Source organism: Petaurus breviceps, unplaced genomic scaffold (genome assembly GCF_028583685.1).
Source record: "Petaurus breviceps papuanus isolate PSGF00001 unplaced genomic scaffold, PetGlider_PUasm1.0 98, whole genome shotgun sequence".
In the NCBI taxonomy this organism is placed as follows: domain Eukaryota; kingdom Metazoa; phylum Chordata; class Mammalia; order Diprotodontia; family Petauridae; genus Petaurus; species Petaurus breviceps.
In genome coordinates, this window is record NW_027187460.1 from 64,296,396 (window position 1) to 64,323,585 (window position 27,190).

Consider the following 27,190-nt stretch of genomic DNA (forward strand, 5'->3'; position numbering starts at 1 on the left):
ATCACATTACTCTTTATGTCATACACTCCCTGTAGGACTACTTTATTTTGATTTTCATATCCATGTAATCCAGCACTGTTCTTTGGACCTAATATAGGCACTTTTTTTTTCCAATTTAATTTCTTTTTTTTTCTTCCTATATATATTTTTTATTTTTTTAGTTTACATCATTCATTTCCACAAGATTTTGAGTTACAAATTTTCTTCCCATTTTTCCACTACCACCCCAAAACAGTGATCCCACTGAATATCCCCTCCCCCAATCTGCTCTCTCCTATATCTTCCCCCATCCCCTCTGACTTTCCAGAAGGGCGTGGGTGGATCTCTATGCCCCAGTGCCTGCATATCTTATTTCCCAGTGACATATAAAATAATAATAATAATAATATATTTTTTAAACTTTTGATTTTAAACCTTTGAATTCCCAATTCTTTCCCTCACTCCCTCATCACCCACCCTTACTGGGAAGATAAGAAATTCAATACAGGTTGTACATGTGTAGCTATGCAAAACATTTCCATAGTGGATATATTGTGAAAGACTGACTATATTTCCCTCCATCTCATCCCACCCCCCACTTGTTCTATTCTCTACTTTGATCCTGTCCCTTTTCAAAAGTGGGTGATTCCAAATTCTCTCCCCCCCCAGCCTGCTCTTCCTTCTATCATCCCCTTTCTCATCCCCTTCCCCCCTACTCTCCTGTAGGGTGAGATACCCTATTTAGTGTGTATGTCATTCCCTCCCTAAGCCAAATTCATTGAGAATAAGGTTCTTCCCCACCATTGTAACAGTTTTCCCTTGCCTCTTCTGTATGAGATAATATACCCCATTCTATCTTTCCCCATCTCCTCTCATTATATTCCTCTCTCACCTCTTAATTTCACCTTTTAAGTATCATCCCTTACTATTCAAGTGGTTCTGTACCCTCTGTCTATGTATACCTGTACACATATATACACATACTCACATATGTATTGATAGGCCCAAATACCCTCCTATATAGACATATATGCATGTATGTATGTGTGTGTGTATGTGTGTATACATGTTTCTATTCCCTTCAACTATTCTCATACTGAGAAAAGTTTCATTAAGTTACAATTATCTTTTTTCCACGTAGGAATGTAAGTAGTTCAACTTTGATAACTTCCTTATGATTTCTTTTCCCTGTTTACCTTCTCTTGCTTCTTGTATCAGAATGTCAAATTTTCTATTCAACTCTGGTTTTTTCATCAAGAATGCTTGAAAGTCCTCTATTCCACTGAATGACCATATTTTCCCCTGAAACATGATACTCAGTTTTGCTGGGGAGGTGATTCTTGGTTTTAATCCCAGCTCCCTTGACCTCTGGAATATCATATTCCAAGCCCTCCAATCCCTCAGTGTAGAAGCTGCCAAGATCCTGTGTTATCCTGATTGTGTTTCCACAATATTCAAGTTGTTTCTTCCTGACTGCTTGTATTATTTTCTCCTTCATCTGGGAGCTCTGGAACCTGGCTATAATATTCCTAAGAGTTTTCTTTTTGGGATCTTTTTCAGGAGGTGATTGGTAGATTCTTCCAACCTCTATTTTGCCCTCTGGTTCTAAAACATCAGGGCAGTTTTCCTTGAGAATTTCTTGGAGGATGATTTCTAGGTTCTTTTTTTGATCATGGCTTTCAGGTAGTCCAGTAATTTTTAAATTATCTCTCCTGTATCTATTTTCCAGGTCAGTGGTTTTCCCAATGAGATATTTAACATTACCTTCTATTTTTTCATTTGTTTGGATCTGTTTAATAGTATCTTGATTTCTCATAAAGTCACTAGCTTCCATTTGCTCCAATCTAATTCTGAAGATATGATTCTCCTCAGTGAGCTTTTGAGATTCTTTTTCCATCTGGCAAATTCAGCTTTTTAAGGCATTGTTCTCCTCATTGGCTTTTTGAGCCTCCTTTGCCATTTGAGTCAGTAAATTTTTTAAGGTGTTATTTTCTTCAGTCAGGTTGTTGATTTTCATTTCATAATTTTATTGCATCATTGTCATTTCTCTTCCCAATTTTTCCTCCACTTCTCTTATTTGGTTTTCAAAATCCTTCTTAAGTTCCTCTGTGGCTTGTAAATAGCTTATTCTTTTCTTGGAAGCTTCTGGTGCAGGAGTTCTGACTTCACTGTCTTCCTCCTGTTTCATGTTCTGATCCTTTTTGTCTCCAAAAAAGGAATCCAGAGTCAGACCACTGTGCTTGCCTTGCTTCCCTTGTTTGTTTATGTTGCCACTCAATTACTTGACTTTTGAGCTTTCTGCCACAGTAGAACTCTGCTACCAGACAGGGGAGCTTTGTCCCAATTGCTCAGGTTTTCGCAGCTGCTGGAACTAATAGTTGGGTGCCCTCTCTGAAGCCTCCACATGCTCTGGCACACTGCTCATGCACCCCAGGACTTCCACCCCAGACAGTGATCCAGATCCAAACAGGTTAAAGCAAGAGTGATTACCCCTCAGACTGGTTGCTTGGTCCCCCTAAAATCTGTAGACCAGGAGCTCTGAAGCAACCACGTGGCAGTGGCTGCATGGCTGCAGCGCCTCAGCTGCTTCTCCCTCCAGGGGGTAAAGGCTGACCATACTCCTGAACTCCCGGTTCACCACGTCCACACCGCACTGACCTCTCAGTTTGTCCTTAGCATCTATGGGTTGATAATTCTGGAAACTGCCACAGCTGATGGTGATCTGAAGTCCCTGCAGCTGGTGACTTGTTGTGGCTGCCCTGAGGCTAAAACCTCGGGCTCGAGCAGGGCTGGCCTTGGCTCCCTACACGCTGGCCTCTTCCTGCCATCCTGTCCTCAGCAGGAGGTTAGCTTCTCTGTGTCATTTTGTGGGTTCTGTAGCTCCAGAGTTTGTTCAGAGTCACCTTTTACATGAATTGATGAATTGGAAGAGGTTGAAGCTAGAGCCCTGCAGAAGTCCTGTTTCTACTCTGCCATCTTGACTCCACCACACTCCCCCCCCCCCCATAGGTATTTTATAAATGTTTGCTGAATCAGTTAGATTCTTCTATCTACTTGTCTATCTCTTGGAAACATTAGAACTTGGCTTGTTTGCTCTCCAAGCCACTGTCACTCATGGATTTTTCCTGGGAAATTAAAGAGTGAATTAAATTTTAGAAGCTTACGGTAGGATCTTAAGTCTCATTGCCACATTTTTCTAAAGGTATAATTTCTTCTTCCCCTTCTCCTTCCTCTTCCTTCAAATGAACAATGTTTATTGATTGCCTACTTTGTATAAGGGAGGGAAAGTAGCAGAAAGCAATGTAATGATGTCATCTGCACTCAAGGAATTTAATATCTATTTGGAAAATTAAGACATAAAGTTGGTTAGTTATATTCTAGAACAAGAGTTAAATAACAATCCATACAACTATTCAGCAGCAGGATTTTGTTATACATGATCAGTTCTAAATGTCTGATTATTGCTTCCAAGGATTTTGGGAAGAAAACTTGCATTATTTCTTAACATTTCTAGAGAAACAAAAGAGTTTTTAATATGCCTTCACATGCTAAAGTGACAAGGGTAAGATCTGATCCCAAGTCCAGAGCTCTTTTCCCAGCACCAGGCTACTTCTGGGCTGCTGCTGGCGATACCAGAATCTCAAAATACCTTTCAAAAGTGGCTGCATTCAACTTCTTGACTGCTTCCTTGTAAGCAGAAGGCTATTTTTATTCCCTAAACTTGGCTGAAGCCAGTGGGGAAAACTGGCCAACTGTCACCCATAGTAATAATTTTCCATCTCCAGTCTGGAAGAGGATCTACAAGTCCCACGAGCCCAATCTATTACCTAACAGGCAAGGTGATCCAATAGATAATCTTCCAGGCTTGGAGTCAGGAAAACCTTGTTTCAGATTCTACTGCAAAGATATACTAGCTATGGGAACCTGGGCAAATCACTTATGGAAAGAAGACAAGGGAAGGAAGTAGGTATTTATTAAGAGCCTACTCTGTACCAGGCACTATACTAAGCACTTTTTGAATACCCCACCTAATTCTCAGAACACCCTTTGGTGGTAGGTGCTATTAATATACCCAGAAAACTGATACAGGTTAAATGACTTGCCCAAGGTAATGGAGCTAGTAACATCTGAGGTCAAATTTGAACTCAGGTCTTCCTTACTGCATACTTGGACTCCATCCATTGTATTAACTAGCTGCCCAAAACTGAAGTTGAGACTCAGTTTCCTCATCTGTAGAATGGGCATATTAATAGCAAGTAGTTGTCTTTTTAAAAAATCATGATAATGAGGATTTCTTCGCACCTGTAGTGTGAAGGCTTAATATTTCTAGATACAATTTAAAATTTTGACTTTAATCCTCAAAGTTGTTTTGTGGTTTGGGTTATATATAGTCATCTCTGAGGCAATGCCTACCACAGCAGCTGAAATCAGATGATCAGCTTTTGCTGACAGTTTCAGAGATTTAATCTCAAGAGATTGTGGGCAGACTGTTCTCAAAAGGAAAGTCTTTTGTTGTGGAATGTGCTTCTGTTGTGCTGAGATAGTTAAAATCTGTTTATTTTTAGGTCTTTTATATTAGACCCATATGTTCTAAGCATTGACTTGCAGAGCAACTGAATACTACTTTAAGGTACCAAAGAAGAACCTTATTCTTGGTTTTGTCTGACTTGTACTTGCCTTTAGATGAACACATCTGAGAAATTCTAAAAAGTGTTTTCTCTAAGGTATACTTCACTTCATCCCAGAAGAATTCTTTTGTTTTAAAATAGTTGTTTATGCTTAAAACAACACATCAAACTGTATGTAATAGAAATTTACAGTTTCATAATAGAGCCCTCTTTTTCTCTTCTTTATATTGAAATTTAATATTGAAATGTTCATATTTACTGATGTTTATATTCTCAATAAAAAAAAGAAAATTTAGAAATGCTGTGACATTTTACTTGCAGTTAAAGTTGGAAAAGTACTCACCTCCCTTTGTTTTCTCCCAGTAGTAATTAATTTGGTGATATGATGAGAATTCAGTATTCATAACATTAATAACTGAGGTCTTAGTGATTCTTTAAGGTTTTACAAAATTTTTACCATTATCTCATTTGATTTACATGAGGTTGCTATTAGATGAGGAAACTATAGCTGAGAGGTTAAGATGCTTAATCAGGGGTGGCTAGGTGGTGCAGTGACCCTGGAGTGAGGAGGACCTGAGTTCAAATCGGCCTTAGACCCTTATACATACTAGCTGTGTGACCTTGGGCAAGTCACTTGGATCCAGTTGCCCTGCCTTCTCCCCTCCAAAAAGCAAATAAAAAAAAAGATATGTAATCATGGTCAATACAGCTACAGATTGTCAGGCATAGGAACTGAACCCATGCCTTTGCTGGCTCTGTGTCACAGCCACTACACTGTACTGCACATCTTGAAATAGAAAATAGAGAAGTAACATTCCTTTATTCAGTCAGTCAATGAGTACATATTGAATACTTGTTCTCTGAAAGGTGCTATGAAGGATATATATATATATACACACACATATATGTATATATGTGCATACACATACATATATACATACATACACACATATATGTATATAAAGGTGTAATTTCACTTCTGAGTAGCTGCTCTGCTTGGTTTGACTCAGGAACATTAAAGCCTTCCTCCAGGATAAGTTTATCGCAGGAAACCTCATTATCATGGAGATTAATTAATCTTTGGTACTCATCATCTCCTCAGTACCCTCAGTTGCCTCTACCCTCTGTTTGGAGGGCTGAGCAATAAACTTCTCCTAAAGTCTCCCTTTATAGAGTTCTCAGATTTTCCAGCTAACTTGATTTTTTATCAGCTGCTCTGTGTGGTTTCACCTGTACTCAATGAACATTCTTCTTATTATTAAGTTTTTATATAAATAAAACTTGAAAAAATTATTGGTAAAATTAAGAAATGGAAAATATCTTTATTCTTTTTAATGCTCTCAGATTTTGAACAACTAATTTCTTTTCTTTTTTTTTTCCCAGCAATTGGGCTTAAGTAACTTGTTCAAGGTTACATGGCCAGTTATTTTGTGTGGATGTTAAGTTTCTGAGGCCGGAACCAATCCCAGGTCTCCCAACTCTGGGGCCGGCGCTCTTACTCACTGCACCACCTGGCTGCCCCTGAACAACTAATTTCATGCAGTAATTAATTTAATAATATCTGCTTTTCTTTCTAGAATGGTAAATTTAAGTTTAACATGGAAAATGCCTTTTGCCATATATATGGTCAGAAATTGCCTTACATATAAAATATGTAAATATTAAACCAAAATTTTTTCTACCTTCACTTTATCATTGTCGAATTCAGTAGTGTGTGAACATTTGTGTATTACACAGGAATGAAGAGAGCTCAGAGACTTTCCCCATTCATTTATACCTCTTCCTATTTTCCTACATTCTTAGTTTTCATGTTGTTCTTATTTTGATTTGGAGGCAATGAGGACAGAATTAAAGTAAAGAAGTTCCAGGGAGCTGTCAAGTGTATGGGGACCAAATAATGAGAAGTCTTGAGTTGAAAGGTGGAATTAATATATAAATGGGAGGTGGTGATACAGATGTGTGTGTCCCTTGGACTTAGGGTGTTCTACAGGTGAGAGGAATTAGAAGGAAAAAGGAGGATAGAAGGCAGGGAAGGGTAATAGACGGAAAAAGATAGTAGGATAAAGCAGCAGGAGGGAGGGAGAAAAAAAAATGAACAGGCAACAAGTTTTTCACTGAATGAACCTCGAGGATTCTTATAGTAATTGCTGTTTTCACTAGCAAAACTTTTCCAGTTGCTACTCTTGTCCATCTGCTTGCTGGGCCTTATTAACTAAGAGCATTCCATTGTAGATGGCTGTACATTAGGACTCTCCCACCAGTTGCTTCCCACCATCTGCTAATGTCCTTCTTTCTTCACCTACCCCTCTATGCTGTGGGAATTTTCAAAGTTTCCATCACTGCCTTCAGGACAAAGTATGCAAAAGAAATGAAAGCCACTGCTCTGATCAGCTTTGGGCTGTGTGCCCATGGCATGGCTTTGAGGAGTACAAATTCTTAGGCACTGTGGGCAATCAGTGAGTAGTGCTTTTGTGCAGATGCTTAAGATGGTATAAATAATCCAGGACTACCACTTGTTGGAATTTATCTTTTTTCATAAAGAAGGAGTGGAAAGCAAATAAAAGGATAACTGAATTTTTACAGATTTGACTTTCTGATTTGAAGAAACAAGAAATGACTCCATTGGTTTGATCTATTCACACAGCATTGCCCAGTTATAAAACATCAGTTTTATTGTGTCCTTCCTTTTACTAAAAACCCTCTGTGGCACCCTTTTTCTTGAAATGCTCATTTCTCTTTCTGTTGATATCCTAATATTCCTTTAAGATTTGTTTCAAGTACTGTTTCCCTTAAAAAGTCTTCCTTCTCTTTATTCCTGTTGCACTTATGATGCTAAATAAATATTTGTTTAATGAATCAATGATTTTTGGATGAGGAAGCCAGACCAGAAAGGATGACTGGTGTGCAGCTTGAGGAGAGTCATCAAATATATTTCATTAAGAACATACACGTAGAGGGAAAACTCAAGACCAGGGTTTAAGTCAAGGTTTTGCTAACCAGCCACATAACTTCCCTGGGCCTCAGTTCCCTTATCCATCAGATGTCGTTAAAAATACCTGCTGTTCCTACTCCATGGAATTATTCTGAGGATAACATAGGATCACTGGACTTTGAGTCAGAGGACCTATTTACTAACTATGTAACTTTGAGCAAGTCACTTAGCTTCTGGGTAAGTTTCTTAGGTTTCTTCTTCTGTAAGATGAGGGGGATCTGTAATCCCTCGTGAGAACAATTTGAAAATTAAAAAGAAATATTGCACATGTATGTTATAATTCAGTATAGTGACACAGTATGTTGTGGTGAGTAAAAGGCTATCCTTGGAGTCAGGAAGACCTGGGTTTGAGTCCTACCTTGGACATACGCTAGCCATGTGTGTCTTGACAAGTTGTTTAAACCTCAGGCAACTCTCTATAACTAACTGAGGTTACTTTGTAGACAGTTTGTGATCTGAGTTCCCATATGTAATCAGAGATTGGACATAATTAAATATTGTCCCTTTGGTTGTACTGGTCCTGATCCTTTTATACTGTATAAAGATTTATTGATTCATAGATTTTAGAACTGGAAGAGACCTTAAGATCATCCATTTTAGTAATTTCATTTTATAATAAAGATGAGAAGATTAAGCCTCATAGAGGTAGGCCTGTTTTCCTAGCTCATTACCATAAGAATTATAATAAAAAATACCTAGTGCATTAATTAAAAAATTACCAGCTACAAAGTCCAACCATTTAAATCCCAAATAGTCAAGGCAAAATGAGAGGAGTCCCTGCCTTTAAGGAGCTTCCATTTAGCCAGGGAAGGGAGGTTACATTATGTAAACAGATAAGGACTTATTGGAAAGACAGCAAGGTAAGGTAGAAGGAGCCCTGGTTCTAGAGTCAGAGGACCTGAGTTCATGTCCTACCTCTAATTCTTACTACCTATATGACTGTGCAAGTTATGTAAAAAGGGAATAAGTATTAACTAAGCACCTTGCTATATACCTGGCACTTTGCTAGGCTCCTTACAAATATTATCTCATTTAATTATAGTTTCTTCTGTGAAGAAGAAAGACATTGATCGCATTTTGTCTGTAAAATGAGGGAGGATTGCACTAGATGACTTCTGAAGTCCCTTCTGTCTCTGGATCTGTGATCCTATGATACTTTTTGCAAAGGAGGAGATGAAGAAAAGGCTTCCTTTAGGAGATAACACATGAGCTAGAGATTATAAAAGGTGGGAAAGGGGAGAAGGGATGGCTTCAGCTTGGGAGACAGTTTTTGCAAAGGCGTGGAGGTGAGGAACGGAGAACCAGGTTTATAGGCCAGTTAGGCTGGATTGTAGAGTACATGAAGTCTTAAAAGGATGGCTGGATCCAGACTGAAAGATTTTAAGTGCTAGATTGAAAACAATAAGGAGAGAGATGAGTGAAGGCTGGATATGTAGATATGAGAATTCTTCTGAGTACACATGGTAATTGAATTCATGAGAATTGGTAAGCTCAGGAAGAGAATGGAGAAAGGGGAAAGGAAAGAGCCTAGGACAGAGACTTTGGGGACATTTGTGGTTAAGGAGTAGGAATGAATTTTGAAGTAGCAAAAGAGATGATAAGAAGCAATCAGACATGAAGGAGGAAAATTAGAAGAAAGTAGTGTCATGAAAGATGTAGGAGAATATGTGCGGTAGGAGAATATCTGAGGGATATGTGCCATGTGACAACAATAGGGAGAAAGATAATTTTCTATAGTGGTGGGGAGGAAGAGACAGAGATGGCTTCATTTAGGGAGGACATGGCATTCCTGTTTAAAACCACATGTAGAACTTTGTTGGGGGATGTGTAGTTTTTCCTTTCTCCCTGTGTAAGGTGTATTTCAAGGTTTATTCTTGACTCTTGCTTTCTTTTTCTCTGTTCTTTACCTAGGGTATCTTATCTGCTCTCATGGCTTTGACTGTTATTTCTATATTCAGGTGACTGCTAACGATGGCATCTCCTGTCCTTCCTATCTCTTATTTTCTTGCTTCTTTATGGACATTTCAAATTGAATAGACAATGTAAGCATTTTAGCTTGCTTTAACATAATACTACATATATTTGAAAGTGAATTGTTACTATCTCTTCAAATCAGTACTTTGCATCTCATATTTTAATGTCGGTCAATGAAATCATTCTTCTAAAATTCCAACTTAGAACTTTGACATCAATCTTGATTCTGCTTTCCTTCTTATACACCATCAGTCATCTAAGTGTTGTGTTCTTCATTTGAAATACCTTTTGTATCTGACCTTTCCTTTTTCTCACTTCCTGGATTCAAAACTTCATACTTGGATATTTGCTTTAATCTTTTTCTTTTTGAAGTTTTCAGGCAATCCATTTAATTATACTGATAGAAACAATTACTATAAATGAGGAGTAATTTCCAAAGAAGAAAAGTCCTTTAGTGTCTGCTGGGTTGGTTTTGAGAACTAGTTCGGTCTTCAAAAACTTTTAAGAACCTCCACTAAAGGCCTAATTCAATGGTTATCAAGATGTGGAGGTGACTGAATATTTTTCCTTTAATAAAGTTTTATTGAAATTTTTTTGTTTTTTTGTCCTACTGTCACTTCCTAATTACTATATTCCCATATAATTTTACATTATAACAAGGAAAACCAGTTAAGCAAAACAGTTAACAGTTGACTGATTCTGACAATTTATGTAATATTCTTCATGTCTAGTCTGTGAGCTCTGCTGACAGAGGAGAGTTATAGTGTGCTCAGAGAGGCCTAGTACCTCTGTTTGGAGGCTGCCAAGTCTTTTTCAGGGCTGTTCATCTACCTTTGGTATCCACCTTCAATCAGCTCTCACCTGTGACTTCAAGAAGCTGTAGCATGCTCAGCAGCCTCACCCTAGTGAACCATCTAAGTAGACAGGCTAAACCAGATTGAGGGTAGCTAATAGGCCTCAAACCTGTTGGGGGAAGGATGTTTATCCCAAGCATGTGAAGATTGTATCTATTACAATGGGCAGATGAGAACAGTTTGTTCCAGTGGTCATGAAAATAGCTGGAGTAGGTGCTGTGGAATACTTAGAACTTGGGAAGACATTGAAGACACCAAAGTGCATCCTGGGTCATCGCCAGTCATTCTTTCAACTTTTGCCTTGCCACTAGACTTCAGTGACCCTGGAAGAGAGAATGAAGCTGAGGATTTTTTTGCAATGCTGCCTCACTTAAATCTAGTTCAAGTCAAAACATCCCTCCTGATGTTATTTGTCCTCTTCAAAAATGCAGAACAAAACAACAATTGAGAGCAGGGGAATGGGTTTCAGACGTCATTTTTCTGAAACTAGGAGTGAACAATATATTTAATCTGAGTTTTGATGTTGTTTTGTGTTGTTTTTGTAATGGAGGACAGGCTAAAAAAGCCCAGTCTTTATTAACCTGGGCAGAGTGCATTGGCCAGTGCAATTCCCTGCATAGACTGAGAAACCTGCTTACAGGAGAGCTGGGACGTTGTATAACTGAAGTGCTTTGAAGAGACCTTGAAGTATGCAGAGACACTCTGTAACTTGTTCTGGTCTACAGTGGTAGAACCAGAGCTTGAGGAACCTTCAAAAGGCCTCAGTCAGCCCTTTCCCCTCTCTCAGTTAGATGGCATCCAGTAAGAGATAGTATAAGGAGAGAGGACTTGGGCCATCTTCCTTTGATGCTGACATGTGATTGATAAGTTTGGGTCTTAACTTTTTGGCTACCTTGACATTTATTCTTTGTTTTGAGTGAAAGGACTGGAGGCTAGTCTTGTGAATTTTGAAATGTCAGGAGAGTGAACCATCTGAGTCCAGAAAGCCCAAGAGTCTCAGAGGAGTATGGGGGAAAAATCTATGCCAAGTTTTTTGCAGCTAGCTTAGCATTGATGCCCTGATTAGCAACCAGCAGCATTCAGTACTTGAGATAAGTATTCTTTCAGCAGTAATGTCATGAACTTGGTGGAACTAACTGCTGTGTAGAAATTCCATTAAGTCTGAGCATGTCTTCAAAGTAAATATCCTTTTATAAAACCTAATTGATTTTATTTGGTAAAATGAAATGGGACTGCTAGTCACTGACACATAACAGTAGGAAGAACACAAGTGCAGGGGACTTGAGCCACTAAGATTTGAAAAGAGAAAAGTATCTTAATTCTTCAGGAATACCCCTAGAACTCTGGGGACTTACCTGCCTAGCTCTGAGATAAGTGAGCCCCATACACCTTTGCTACCTTTTTATTTGCATAATTGAGGTCATTTTTGTATATATTGTAGTTAACTTTTTTGATCTGTATCAGGTTATAAAAGTATTCCCAGATTCCCTGAAATGTTTATATTCATTGTTTCTGATAGATTGCAGAAGTTTTCTATTTTCTCTTCCTATTGTCTCTCCATACTCCAGTCTGTTTTATACATTGATGCTAATCAGTAAGCATTTATTGAACACTTACTATATGTCAGGCACAATGATAAGTGATGGAGTTAAAAAGTAAGGCAAAAACATGGTCCTATTTTCAAGGAGTTTACAATCCATTTGGGGACACAACATGTAAACAAATATGTTCATACAAGATATATACAGAGTGAATGAAAGGTAATCAAAGAAGGAAAACACTAACTCTATGTGTGTGTGTGTGAGGGAAATCTTGAAAGGCTTCCTGCAGATGGTAAGATTTGAGCTGAGTGTTGAAGGTAACCAGGAAAGTCAAGAGGTAGAAAAGTGTTATAGGCATGAGGGGTGAAAAGGCATAGGACCCTCAGATGGAGATAATTCTTTTGGAATCAGCATTTTGTACATGTCTACACTTTTCTCAAAAATCCTGCAGTGACTGCTGTTTGTTGGAGAACAACATCTGTATTCCTAAGCCTTTCATTTAAAGCTTTCTGTAGACTTCAGTGTTTCTCCTACATCATCTCCCATGACACCTGTTTCAACTGAGGTAGATTACTTGTCTACCAAACATATTTTGTATATTGCATCTTGGCACTCCTGACGTTTTTGCTTGTCATCTAACTCTCCATATTCAGAAATCTAGCCCTTAAAGGTTCAGTTGTGGTCCTACCTGCTCTATGCAGTCTTCTTAGGCAACTTCATTATGATCATTTTCTCTCCTGAACTACTAATATCGTTTACTGGATATGTCACTTAACATCTTCTACCTTATCTTATGGTAACTGTTTTAGGTATACACAATTTAAATGTTTACCATGACTGAGGGCTCCCTAAGACTTTAGGCTCACTTGAACCAGAAATAGTTCTGGGGGCTTATTGCAAGAAGGCCAGTTTTTCTCTTTGGCTTGGTGTCTACACCCAGAATTACTCTAGGAAAATTTCTAAAATGCTTTTGGCATAGCTCAGTTGTAGCTATTCTTTAAAAAGTGGGTAAGAAGGTCTGGAGCTCTTTAAAAGCATTTAAGGTGCTAAAAACATCAGGTGTGGGACAGTGTTTATTCAGCTACACAAAAACCAGAAGTCATAATAGACTCACAGGAACCCAGACACACAGATATGGCACTAAATTTTCAGTCCCTGAAAAGAGAATTTGCTTATGATTGTTGTCAGAGCACCTTTTGGCTATTTCAGTGAATTTCTCTTTTCCACGATGTAACCTTTACACTCCCCTCTCCTCCAACCCCATTCCCTGACTCATAGTACCTGGTTCCTTCCTACCTTTACAATCTTCTTACACCTTATTCTCTTCCATGCATTCTTTGATTCAATGACTCTGGCCTCCTTAACTTTTACTTGCACAAGAAATTCCATCTTCTGACTCCAGGCATTGTCAATGTCTGTTCCCCATTCTTGGAAATTCTTTTCTCATCTCTGCCTTCTGGTTTCTTTGGCTTCCTTCAAATCTCATGTAGTCTTATTTTTTCCAAGAAGTCTTTCCCTGTCCTTAATCTTACCTCTGACACAAAACTCAATTTATCCTGTATATATCTTCTTTGTAATGTAATTGTTTATATGTTGTCTTTTCTCTTATTGGACTTGTGAGCACCTTGAGAGCAGGGACTTTTTTTTAAGTTTCTTTGTATCTTAATCACTTAGTACATTGCTCTGTTCATAGTAGATTCTTAATCAATGCTAGTTATGTTGACTTTTGAGTACATAATATACTAACTTCAAAAACATTTCGGGTGGGTTTGTACTTTTGTTTGGGAATGTGCAGATCTCTTTTGGACTTGATAATAATCTGTGTTCAGTGATGTAGATCAAAATCATTCCATACCTTTTCATCCTATACTACTGGTGTTAATGTTCTACCATAAAAATTCCTAAAAGCACATATACACATTCACTTGAATTTTCAACCCTCTTGTTTTTCCCCATCTCAAGGATTCCAGGTCATTGTCCATCTCTCGCTGAGCATCATCCTTGATGCATATCTTTCCCCTTTCTTTTCTTGTAGCACATACTGTTTGCTTCTTTCATTATTGAAGATGCTTTTGGTAATTGTTGCAGTCTACTTTTTCATACCATGTGCCTTTCTCTTGCCCTGTGAATTGTCTCTGGCTTTATTTCTTTAGAAATTGTTCTGTTTCACGAATCTCATTCATGTGGCACCACTAGGAGAATGCTGGTGTTAGAGATGGATTTTTTCCTAGTTCAGGATTATTGAAAATATTTGAAAGTACTGTGTAATTTCCCAAAATGCATTAAAACCCAGAATTTTCAAAGGACAAAGTAGAAGGGTAGGAGGGGGTATTTTTTTTTTTGTTGTTGGTAGCAATCCTGAAATAGCATCTTTTTTTATTTGAATGTTAATATTTCATTGAAACCATATGTCTGTAGAGGGCCTATACTCCAAAGGTAGTGGTTATAAAATGTGTCTTTAGGTGCTTTATGTTAAACTATGTTAAATATTATCTGGAACGCTATTGTCATAATGTGTATTTGATTAGTAGAATATAGAATTTATATAAATTAAGTCTATATTATCTTGGGAATGACGTAAACAACTGGAAATTTGTTCCTATGGTTTATGATCTTATTTAATTCCATTCATGGATTAAAGCCTAGCTGTGCAGAATTGATGTAATTCAGATAATGACATTCACTTGTAACATCATGATGTGTTTAAAATACCATTTATTGGGGGAAATCTCTACTTCTGGAATTTATAAAGTTTTAATCGTTTTTTGTTTCTCTTCAGCCCCTATGTTGTAAAGTACTATGGCAGTTACTTTAAGAACACTGACCTTTGGATTGTTATGGAATACTGTGGAGCTGGCTCTGTTTCAGACATAATTCGGTTACGGAATAAGACAGTAAGTGATTTTTCAATGCTGTATTTTATTTTGAAATTAATTTCGTAATCTGTTTTCTACAGAGAGAAAACATGGTATAATGGATACAGAGTTGTCTTTGAAGTCAAGAAAACCTGGGTTCAAATGCTGCCTCTGTGATGGTGGGCAAGTCACTAAATAACTGGCATTTATATTTACAAGGCACTTTACTAATAGTTCATTTGATATTCACAAGAGTCCTGGGAAGTGGGTGCTGTTATTATCCCCATTTTTTAAAGATTGAAGCGGGTAGTTTTTAAGTGACTTGCCCAGGGTTACACAACAAGTTCATATCTGAGGCTGTAGTTGAATTTAAGACTTCCTCATTTCAAATCCTGTGCTCTCTCTACTGTGCCACCTACTGTCTGTGTCTCAGGGCCCTAGCCTAGGCTGGTGAAGGAATTTCCCTAATCTTATGAAATCACGGGTCCACTTAAAAAAAAAAATTCTAAAGGATCTATATTCAGAAACTTGCTTGGGAAGGAAGTATTTGATGGAAGAAACTACTGAATAAATAAATGAATAAAGGAAAGTATTATGCAGTGGATAGGGCACTGGACTTGGAGTCAGAAAGACCTAGGTTCAGATACTGCCTCAGATACTTAATAACTGGGTGACCCTAAGGAAGTGATTGGTTTCCTTATCAGTAAAATGAGAGTGTTACACTACATGGCTTCCAAGGTCCCTTTTAGTTCTAAATCTATGATCCTGTGACCTGTTGAAGAGTCAAGTGCTGGAGATACAAATATTAATCTAGACAGACAGTCCTTGCCATCAAGGAGCTTACAGTCTATGGGAAGGAAACCACACATATTGGGGAGTGGCGGACAAGGAAGGGAGTTATGGTCTAGAAAGTCTTAAAGATGGTGATTTGATTATAGTTACTAGAAAAAGGTCAAAATTGGTATGGTATGAGGTGAGGTGAGAGTGGCAAGGAACTGTATAAGGAAAATGACCAGGGTGAAGAAGAGGACATTAGGTTCTAGGTACTGAACAAGAATTTTAAGAAGACCAGTCTAAACTCCTCTCACCTTGTGGAATATTTGCATCCTAACTTATTAATGTAGCATAATGTTGTTTGTGTCTAATTACCTAATTCGTAGCATTTATTTCCTCTTTGCATACAAGTGTTGTGTGGGTTAATAATGAGTCCTCTGGGAAAAAAACATCCATGGAATTAGAAAATACATAGTTGCTTGGTTTTGAAACTGTATGTAATAAACTTAGTTTAGATTTTACTTAATAATTTAATGACATTTCATGTCTGAGAGGGTTGGTTAGAAAAGTAAGTTTATTTTATGTTTGGTGTATTTTAAAATACTTTGGTCATCCAAGTGAATAGTAAAAAAAGGTTAAAAATGTTTAAAACCACAGTTAATCTAATATGCTTCTGAATTTTCAGAGTCTATTGAAAAGTATATTTTTTGCTAATCATTTCAGGATGTTTGAAAGTAATGTTAGCAGGTTGTAAGTTTATGGATTTATGTGATGCAATTTAACAAATTGTAATTAACAAAGTCTTTTTATGGTTGTGTTTTAATCCTAAATAAAAGAGCTATTTACAGAATAGCTACTTTAAACTAGAAATGCATCAAGTTAGTTTTGGGTATAATTTATAGGGGGAAAAGCTGCCCTATTTATCTGTGAAATGACTGTAAAGACTAATCAGTGGGATAATTTATAATTCTGTATAATAGTTACATAATTACTATATGGCATTATTATATATTTTCAGAAGTGTTCCAGTAAAATACATTCAGAAAAATGCTTAAATACTTGAGTCAATTTGTGGTTAACCAAAATAATTTTAAAGTTTGATTAGGGAAGTAACTTGAAAGTTTACTGTACTGATTTTTTTTTTCCTGTTGGGAAAAATAAATAGAATTTCTTTTAAAGGAAGTGAAGCAAGAGTTAAATGTTCCCTGTTTTGACAGAATAAGTTAAGTGATCTGTGTCATTTTAATTATGTATTTTAAAATTTCCATAGTTCTTTACTACAATTGATGTAAATCAGATGACCCTGGCATGGTTAGAGGAAAAATGCTTTATCAAAAACAAGTTAAAAAATAGTTCCAATGCATACCAGAAATAAAATCTTCATAAAGTGATGGGAAAAAAATCATTTTGCTAAGTTTAGATCTTATACTTAATTTAAAATTTATAATGGTGATATTAAGTAAGAATCTATGAAACTGGCAACTGTAACTTTCCTTCATATTCTTGTTTTAATATTTTAATGATACTTTTTGTGGCATTAATGTGGCATAAGTAGTTTGTTAAGAAATAAAAACAATAGACTTTAAAAGATATTTTTGTTTCTTTTCTTTGAGAAAATATTTGAAAATTAATAATATTCCAAAAGACTTCTTGTTCCATTTGTCCATAAACAGGAGCAAAGTGAAATTGTTTTAAATAAATGTGATTTAGAAATTGTAATTTATTCATTCAATAGGCATTTATTAAATGCCTCTTGTATACCAGGCTGTATATACTAAATGGAGAAAGTATCTAGCAGGAGTAAGTATTATTACTTATTGTTAAATATTAAATATAGTAGAAAGGTAAATGAGGATAGAAACTGAAAAAAGACCATTGGATTTACTGAGAAGGGGGTTATTGTTGTTTTTTGAGCACTGTTTTAGTTGATTAGTGGAAATATGTACAAAAACCATGGCATCAATGTTGACGCTGTGGTATTTAGATTGTTAAGTCTTTCAGGATTGTTCATTACTAGAGCTTAAAGGGAGTGCTAATGAGGAAATGGAGGAATTGGGTATAGAAAGTTTTTTCAAGAAGTTTAGAATTAATGGAAAGGAGAAAGATTGAACAGGATTAAGAAGTATAGAATGATAAAGGAAACACTTTTGTTCTTAAAAGAGTTATGGAGATTTTGAGTATTTTGGGGGCAAATAGCAGATGGGAAGGAGTCAATGGAGAAGCATTCAACATCATTTATTAAATGTCTACTACTTACGGAGACAGCTAGGTGGGACCTGGAGTTAGGAAGATCTGACTTCAAATCTGGATTAATTCATTTACTCACATTAGCTTTATAACCCCAGGCAAGTCACAAACATTTGTCCACCTCAGTTTCCTTAACTATAAGGATCATGTTATTACTTGCATCCCAGAGGTTTTAGGAGGATCAGTTGAGATAATATTTGCAAAGTGCTTTGTGTACAAACACTATATAAAAGTTAACTATTATTATTATTATTATTATTAACTGTTATCATGACATTATTAGGTGCTAGGGATACAAAGACAAAAGTGAAACAGTTCTAAATCTCAAGGAATTTACATTCTGTTAGGGAAGAGGTGGAAGGGAAGAGTTCACAGTTCACATTTATGTGGTATTTTAAGGTCTGCTAAGCACTTTGCTTACTTTATTTCACTTGATAGCTCAAAATACTTGCCTGGCACATAATAGGTACTTAAAAATGCTGAATTACTCACTGACTTGGGCATGGTAAGGGTAAAAAGTAGGTTTAATGTGAGTGGGTTTGGGGGAAGGTATAGAGATTGTGGTCCAATCAAATAAATATCAGATTTTTGCATCTTGGACATGCTGTAATTCTGAGAAATGGGGCAAAGGAAGTAGTTGGAGTGGAGGATTGTGATAAATAACTCCTTGAGGCTGGGGAGGGGTGAAGATAAAAGTTTATTGCTTTCACCCTATAGAAACACAAGCAAGCCTTAAAAACCTGTGCCCAATCACAAAGTTCCTCCACTGTCTCCCCATTGGCTGGCTAATACAGGGTGTACAACTTTCTGATATGCCTATCACACAGTTCCCCTTATGTCCTCCTTCCCACTACATGCATTATATATGACCATTAAAATGAATCTTTAGTTTTCCCAGAGGAGGAGAAGTTAGTATTCATGAACTTATTATGGATGACTGCTTCAAACTTTTACTCTGCTTTACTGACTTGCTTAACTATGCATATTGGTTACAAAGACTTTGATTTTCTGTTGTTTTCTTTTTTTGGTTTTGGCTTTTATTTTTTGCCTTTTTTGGAGGCAAGAAGGCAGGGCAATTGGGGTTAAATGACTTGCCCAAGGTCACAAAGCTAGTTAGCATTAAGTGTCTGAGGTGGAATTTGAACTCGGGTCCTCCTGACTCCAGGGCCAATGCTATATTCGCTGTGCCCCCTAGCTGCCCCTCTTTTCTCTTTTCTTAAACCATGGGTTTAAGATGAGGTCAGAGGGAGAGAAGAAAAATGCTAAAATGTCAATTTTTTAAAAAGCAGGTTTTCCAACTGAGACAGATTAAATATCAAAAGCCTTTATCATTTAAATTGTCATAGCAATCTACTTTTCATTAAATTGGTTCCCCAATCCTGTTGATCCTTCCTCACTAATTTAGTGATAAACTGCATACCTATCATGCCTTGTCATAAATGTTTTATCCTCTTCTGATCAACACTATTCTGATAAAGCCTAGCTCCAAATCAGGACTGCATTCTTTGGAGCACCCAACTCTATTCTAAACAAACACTCTCACCTCCTCAATCTTTCAAACCAACATTCCTCCCACCTCCTCAATTTAGCAGAATCCTGGCTTTTCCCAGAGGAGACTACATTCCTTGCAATCCTCTCCTTTGGGAGGCTACTCCTCTCATTCCCCTTAACCTTCAATGCTAGAAAAAGGAATACTTCTTGTCCTAGCATTACTTCTATACCACTGATTCTAAAGCTGTAGTCCAGAGACCCACCAAAAAAGAAAAGAACAGAAAATCAAAGTCTTTGTAACCAATATGCATAGTTAAGCAAAACAAATTCTCATATTGGTTATGTCTAAAAATGTATATTAGTCTACAAATTTAATCCATCACCTCTCTGTCAGAAGTTGGGTAGTATTCTTCCTCATTGATCTTTTGCATTACGGTTGATCATTGTGTTAACCAGAATTTTTATGTCTTTCATAATTATTTACTTTTAAAATGTTGATTTTATATATAAATTATTTTTTCTAGTTCTGTTCACTTCACTTTGCATACAGATCTACCCATCTTTCTTTTAAACTATTTCTTTTGTCTTTCCTTATGGCATAATAGTATTCTATTCATATACCATAATTTGCTCAAACATTCCTCAGTTGAGTAAACCCCCTTTGTTTTTAGTTCTTTGCCACCACAAAAAAAAAAGGAACTGCTAGAGATATTTTTGTACATTTAGGATCTTTTCTTCTTTCTTTGATCTCTTTCAGATAAAGACCTTATTATGGTATCCCTGGGTCAGAGAGATATAGATCTGTAACTTTTGGAGTTAGTTTCAAATTACTTTGTAACAACACCTCCACAATAATGCATTAATGTGGAACATTGGTGTTTTGGAATATACCAGTGTGAAATGTCACCACCAAGTTGTTTTTATTCCTTAATACTGACAGTAGGACTAATGGGTAGATAACAGTTTGGGGCAGGCAGAATTGTTACTGTTTGTACTTTGTTCTTGAAAAGGACCATGACATCATGGAGGTGATACCATGAAATGCAAGTAAATTGGATTTAAGTGAGGGAGAACTATGCAAAGTCACCAGCCTTATCTTTTCCTCCAGAGCCATCTGGGCCCAGTGGCCAGATAACACATCAAGACTACTGAAGATGATCCCAGAAGCTTGGAAGACCTTGGCCTTTTGAATCTCAGGTCTTTAGCAGGTCTCAGTTTGAGGAAATGCCCATTCACTGATTGAGGTGGAGTTTGACCTGAGACCTACTGTTGGCTAATCAGTGAGAGCCAGATTGATTTGGGTTTAAGGCATGATCTTTAAAAAAGAAATCTAGCCTGTAAACCCCAAGATATTTTGAGATGTTTCTGAAGGGGAATGTAGAACCAATACAATATTCATAGCCCCAGTGATGATGTAAATATGCTGGCATAGTTCTCAATCACAAAATATAACAGACTCTACATATATGAGAGAAGCAAAACATTTATTCAGACACCAGAAAACCAAATCCCAACACTAGGCAACCAAATACATCATAACAGTATAGAAGTTAATACACCACAATGCATCAGAGAGCCTCACCATCCTTTAGCCTTTCCATATAAACTCAATACTCACAAGGCTAGCTGTCTCCCTGGGTGCATCCTCTATCTCCCCCACCATCTTGTTGCTCTGACTCCCAGTTTCCTGTGGGCTCTGCTCCACTCTTCAGCAAGCTCCTCTCACCATGGGCTCCATGTGATTACATTCAGCCTTTTAGGGGGCAGAGAAAATCTTCGAAGCAGGGAAGATCTTCAAATTCCCATTACATTCAACCCCAAAATCTTTCATGTCCCTTACATAGCAAAAATACATTAATAGCACACTTCATTACATAGATTAATGGGAGTTTAAGGGTAACTGATGTCAATAGAACTTTACAACAATTTAATAGGGATAAACACAAAATAAGCACGTAAAACAATATCTTAGGGTGGGGTCTTGGGCACAAGCACCCCATCCCTCCCCCCTTGAACGAATGAGATTCAAAATTGGGGTTAGTGGCCAATGTCTCTTCTCCCATAGCTGCTTCCTGCTGAAATTGGACATAGAGCTGTCCTTGCCCCAGCAGTCCCATTCAACAGGTCAGTTCTTTAGCTGGCATCCAGAGCTTGGTTGACGCCAGGTCCAGGGGTGACACATCACAGTTGTGGATAGGGGGTGATATCAGGCTTAAGCGATCAGGCATCTGCAGGTGGAGGTTGTACTAAGCCTGCAGGAAACAAATATCACAAACAATTTTAACAGACCAAAAGCCAAAAAGAAACAGATATAGGGTCAGCTGTGATTCCAGAGTCCATGAATCCACTATCATAGTCTCATTCATGGTAGAATATATGAGTTAAGAGTACAATTTGGCAATCATCTTCTAAGCAGTTACAGTATTATCTTTCCCATGTGCTATAATCTCCATAGCCATTGGAACATCATTTGGCTTCCACTTTACCCATACTTTAGCTCTCAATTTTATTCTATCAGTAGAAGCAAACCCTTCAGTTCCTCTGACAGTTATTTCAGAAGGAGGGTCATTTTTCCAAAGGGATATTGTTTCACAAGGAATAATAATCACTTGAACTAATTCTGTTGTTTTTACAAGACTGTATAGGTTCTTCACCCAAATTTTGGAATGTCACAATAATTTCTTCTTGATAATTAGAATCTATTACTTCAGCTAGTTAGTACCTGTATTCCTTGAGCTGCTAAACCTGATTTAGGTACTATCCACCCAAAATGATTTTTAGGGATTCTCATTCATATTACAGTGGAGATATTTCTCATTTCTTTTCTATCCAAACAAAAGTCCTCTAAACAGTATAAATCATATCCTGCCAAACTAGATATTCCTGGATACGGTGTTGGGACATCTGGCCTCACAGTCCAATATTCAATATTTAAGATTTTATGTGTCTGCTGTTTTCTAATTTGCAAGTTTGGGGTCATCATTCTGACTAGAGGTGTACTTCCTCCCAATGGTCTGTTATTCAAAGCAGTGAATAAATTATCTTTCCAATGTTGATACAAATTATTATTAATAGGGGTGGCTAGGTGGCACAATGAATAGAGCACTGGCCCTGTAGTCAGGAGGACCAGAGTTCAAATCCTGCCTCAGACACTTAACACTTACTAGCTGTGTGACTTTGGGCAAGTCACTTAACCCCAACTGCCCTGCCTTTCACTTCTTAAAAAAAAGCAAAAAAATTATTATTAATAATAATAATATTATTATTAACTTCCTTAACTGTTCTTTCAGTAATCCATACATTCTTTCAGTTATCCCAGATGCTTGTGAATAATATGGAATATGATATATCGATTCTATATTGTTTACTATACAGTATCTCTTCATTTCATTACCTTTGAAATGTGGCCCATTGTCACTTTGAATCTGCATTGGGGTTCCAGAATATAAACTTATGAGATCTAGAGTTTTACAGATTTTTCTGGGTTGCATTCTTGTAAGGACAAGCCATTGTTACAACTGAATAGGTGTCAACACAAGTACATATAAATTTACATTCTTTCTCTTGGGGCAGGGTACCAATATAATCTATTTGCCAGATTTGGGCTGGAGCTTTTCCTCTTGCTATATCTCCAGTTACTATCCGAGTAATAGACAGTTGACATATATGACATTCCTCTACTACTTGTTTTAACAATGAATGAAAGATGCTAATACCTCAATCTTGTGCCCACCTTTGTGTGACCTGGACTCCTAAATGGCTGGCCATTTGATGGACCCATTTTGCTAGTACTGGATCATCAGTTGGTGTCAGAGTAGGTGCAGTATGTTGAGTAGCAAACTTTGCTAGTTGATTACCATGTGTGTTGTACTCATGGTCTGGCATGGTGAGGGCCCCGTGAGCAGCTACATGAAAAACTGACACATTAGTAACTAAAGAAATGTCCCATATATCTTCCCATAATTCTTTGCCCCAGACTTATTTACCATGAAATTTCTCAATTTTGATTTTTCCAGGTGAGCATCTATGTAGCTAACCCATTAGCTACTGCCAATGAATCAGTAAATATATGACACTGTCCTCTTTATTCTGTTTTGATAGTTTGATGTAACACTATAAATTCAGCTTCCACCTATCCCAGTACTTTCTTTTCTTTTTGGAGGGCAATTGGGGTTAAGTGACTTGCCCAAGGTTACATGGCTAGTTAAGTATCTGAGGCTGGATTTGAACTCAGGTCCTCCTGACTCCAGGGCAGGTGCTCTATTCATTGTGCCACCTAGCTGCCCCTATCCCAGTACTTTCTAAAGTCTGCCTAGTATATGGGTTATAGGCTACTGCTTTTCATTGTCTTTTGTGGCCCAAATATTTTGATGTACCATCAGTAAACCATGTATGTTTCTTCAGTTCTTCAGTTAATCCATCATATCCTTCATTCCATTTTAGCAAGGAATATGCCAACTGTTGCTTTGGTTCAGGGGGTGTATCATTTCTCTCAGTATCTATATTTGCTATAGATTCATGTAGAGTAGAAACTCCCCTGTTTTAGCTCTATTTTGAATATACCATTTCCATTTAATTATGCTAGCCTCTTACACATATCCAATTCTGTGTGAAGCTGGGGTGCTCATTACATAGGTCATAATTGGGATTCCAGACTTTAATATCACTTCATGGCCCAGATTCAGTTTTTCAGTCTCTACCAAAGCCCAATATGTAGCTAACAACTGCTTTTCAGAAGGGGTATTTTCAACTCCAGATGAAGTAAAGTTTCCTAGGCCAAAATCCTAAGGGTACATTTTAGCTTTGTTGTTTTTGCCTTCTAGTTTGCATATTCATCATGTACAGCCACTTGTAATTCCACCAGCCATTTTGCAAAGGCCATAAATCTAGGGCCAATTGTATAGCAGCCTTGGCTTTCAAAAGCTTTACTCTGCTGAAGTCCCCAAACAAATTTGTATTTCTTCCAGTAACTTTGTAGAAAGGGTTGAAAAATCTGTCCCAGATGCGGAATATGGTGCCTCCAATATCCAAATAGTCCTATGAACTTTTGGACCTCTTTCTTATTGGTAGGAATAGGAAAATCCTGACCCTTTCGTCAGCTTGTGGAAGAATTCTTGCAGCCCCTTATTCCATTTTATACCCCAAAATTTTATATTTTGAACTGGTGCTTGAATCTTTGCAGGGTTAATTTCCCACCCTTTGCTTCTCATATATGTTCAGTTAAAAATGTCAAACTCTTCTCCACTTCTTTTACAATTTTTCTCTGTATCATGATATCATCTATGTAGTGTGTAATCTGTACACCAGGTAGTTCTAATTCATCCAAATGTTTAGTTACAATCCAATAACAAATCGTGGGGCTATGTAGATATCCTTGTGGTAATTGGGTAAAAGCATATTGTCTGCCTTGACAAGTGAAAGCAAACTGGTCCCATTGTTTATAATCTATTGGGATGGTAAAGAAAACATTGACTAAATTAATAATTGTATACCAAATCCCATCATATTTCTGACTCCTTTCTGTTAAGGTAACAGTATCTGGAACAGCAACATAAAAGAGAGGAGTCATCTTATTCAATTGTTTATAATCCACTGTCATTCTCCATGTCCCATCTGACTTTTGTACTAGCCACAAAGGATTATTCCATTGTGTGGTTGTAGGAACTAACACTCATGCTTCAACATATTCCTTTTATAGTATTGGTAATTTCATCTTGCCCACCTGGTACATGATACTGCTTTAAAGTAATTAATTTAGAAGGTTCAGGTAAATTGATTGAGTCCATTTTTATTTTTCCCACTAAAACTGTATTAATTCCTATCTTCCTTACTGAAAATTGGTATCTTCCTTCAGGTAGATTCAGGATCATACTTCTCAATATATTTATTCCAGTGATGTATTTAGGAATGGGTACAATGACCACTGTATATTCTTTCTTAGGTCATTGTCCAATTTTCATCATTAGTTTGACTTCTCTGGCTGATAATTCAGCCCCTTCCAGTCTTGTGATGATAATAGGAGTTCCATGTTTGAATTTATCAAAGTTCCCATACATAAGGGAGGCTTCCACCCCATCATCTATCAATGCCGTGATTACATATTTGATCCATTTTTCTAATATGTAGTCAAATTAATATAGGGTCTGTAATCCTGTCTGTGTGTTTCTTTTTCTTTTCTTTTTGGAGGGCAATTGGGGTTAAGTGACTTGCCCAAAGTCACACGGCTAGTAAGTATGTCAAGTGTCTGAGGCCGGATTTGAACTCATGTCTTCCTGACTCCAGGGCTGGTGCTCTATACACTGCACCAAAAAACACTTTTTTTTGTTTGTTTTTTGGAGGGGGAAGGTAGGGCAATTGGAGTTAAGTGACTTGCCCAAGGTCACATGGCTAGTTTTTGTGTTAAGTGTCTGTGTATTTCTTTAATCTAAGCTGGGATTTGGCTAATGTCCTGTTCTCCCTGAGGGTGTGACAAACATGGATACAAGGATTCAGGAAGATCTGTAGGGGCAGTCTTCACTTGCCTTTTCTGTCTAATATTAAGCCCCTTTACTCAGTACATTTTATATAGTTCTTTAGTTGGAATGCCATCAGTTTTCCCCAAAATCAATCCTTGCTCTCAGAGCAGTAAACAATTTTTTTTTGTCAATCTATTCTGACTTTGAATCCAAGCATCAATCCACATCATCATCTATCTTTTCCCCATTCTCCAAAGTCACTTAGCTGTGAAATCTTATCCAGCACCTCCGAAAGAGGGTTCCCTATTTCACTAATTACTAGAGTGAGAAGTAGGTGCTTATAAGCGGGAGGAGCTGTCTTGACTATGATATTTCTATGAGAAACTACTAAGGGGATATCATGATACACATTTGCATTTCCAAGCATGACATCAGTTTTCATTATCTGCTCCTTTAACTTTCTTATACAATCTCTAAGCGAGTACTGGGGTCTCTCTCTGCTAGGACACATAGAGTTAGTGGGAAATGTTTTATTGCATACATTGGCAGCTAAAGCTAAGAGACTGTTATCTATATAACAATAACTGTATTGTTATCTCCTTGAATATGGTAATCTCTAAAAGCTTGCTGGACAAAAGAATTCTGACAAATACCTATAAAATTCAAACAATCCATGATATCTATCCATACTCCTCTGGCCCCTTCATCACTTATTCTCACCATCCAAGACACTAAGGATTCTCTCATCCTTTGAGTGAGTCTGCTTAATATATCAGTAACCTTCTGCTGATTGAAATCCTCAATTATCTCCCTGAACTCTGCTTGGCCTCCCTGATTCTCCTGCTTTCTTAGTATGGGGGCAAACTTTGGCCCTTGTAAAAGCCTGGTCATGTAACATTGTTTCATTTTCTACCCAGGCACACTCCTGGTAGCTGTTGCCAGGGCAACTAGGTTCAGCCTCTACCAAAACTGTATGAACCTTTCTCCTGTTATTTTTCTGCTTCTTTTTGAGTGCTAAATTCACAATTTTTCATCTACCACCTCATATCCTCCATCTTCCTCTTCTAAAGGAGAGCCCTAACTCTGTAACAGCCAACTTCTCATTCAAAACAATTAATTTTTCCTTCTTCTGAATTTTCTCTTCCAACAGTTTGTCCCTGCTTTTGCATATAATACAGTAACCTGTTAGTAAAACCAAGCCTCCCCTTCCAGTTATCTCCCTGATTTTATTGGTGTTCCTTACAAACATGTTTCTAAATCTTTAGGTTCTCCCTTCTGTAGCCTCAGTTCCCAGTTTTCACTGAGCCCTATACTTTAGCCCATTCCCTTGACAGGGAGGAATAAAGTAAATCCTCCCATCCTGGGATATCCAATTCTTCTTCTAAATCCCTTCTGCCTTC

The 27,190-nt window shown here is 37.4% G+C and overlaps 1 protein-coding gene and 1 long non-coding RNA gene across 7 annotated transcripts in view; one reads left to right on the forward strand and one right to left on the reverse strand.

The window, feature by feature from the left end:
• The window catches only part of STK3 (serine/threonine kinase 3), a 468,999-nt gene that overhangs the window by 64,079 nt on the left and 377,730 nt on the right, over positions 1-27,190 (forward strand). For all 5 annotated transcript variants that reach the window (XM_069080955.1, XM_069080960.1, XM_069080958.1 and 2 more), the window contains exon 4: positions 14,748-14,862. In XM_069080955.1, coding sequence (XP_068937056.1) covers positions 14,748-14,862 — 115 coding nt within the window. The remainder of the gene's footprint in view (positions 1-14,747; positions 14,863-27,190) is intronic.
• The window catches only part of LOC138155727 (uncharacterized), a 75,915-nt gene continuing 63,593 nt past the window's right edge, over positions 14,869-27,190 (reverse strand). For both annotated transcript variants that reach the window (XR_011166943.1, XR_011166942.1), the window contains one exon: positions 14,869-21,587. This is a non-coding gene — a long non-coding RNA (uncharacterized lncRNA). The remainder of the gene's footprint in view (positions 21,588-27,190) is intronic.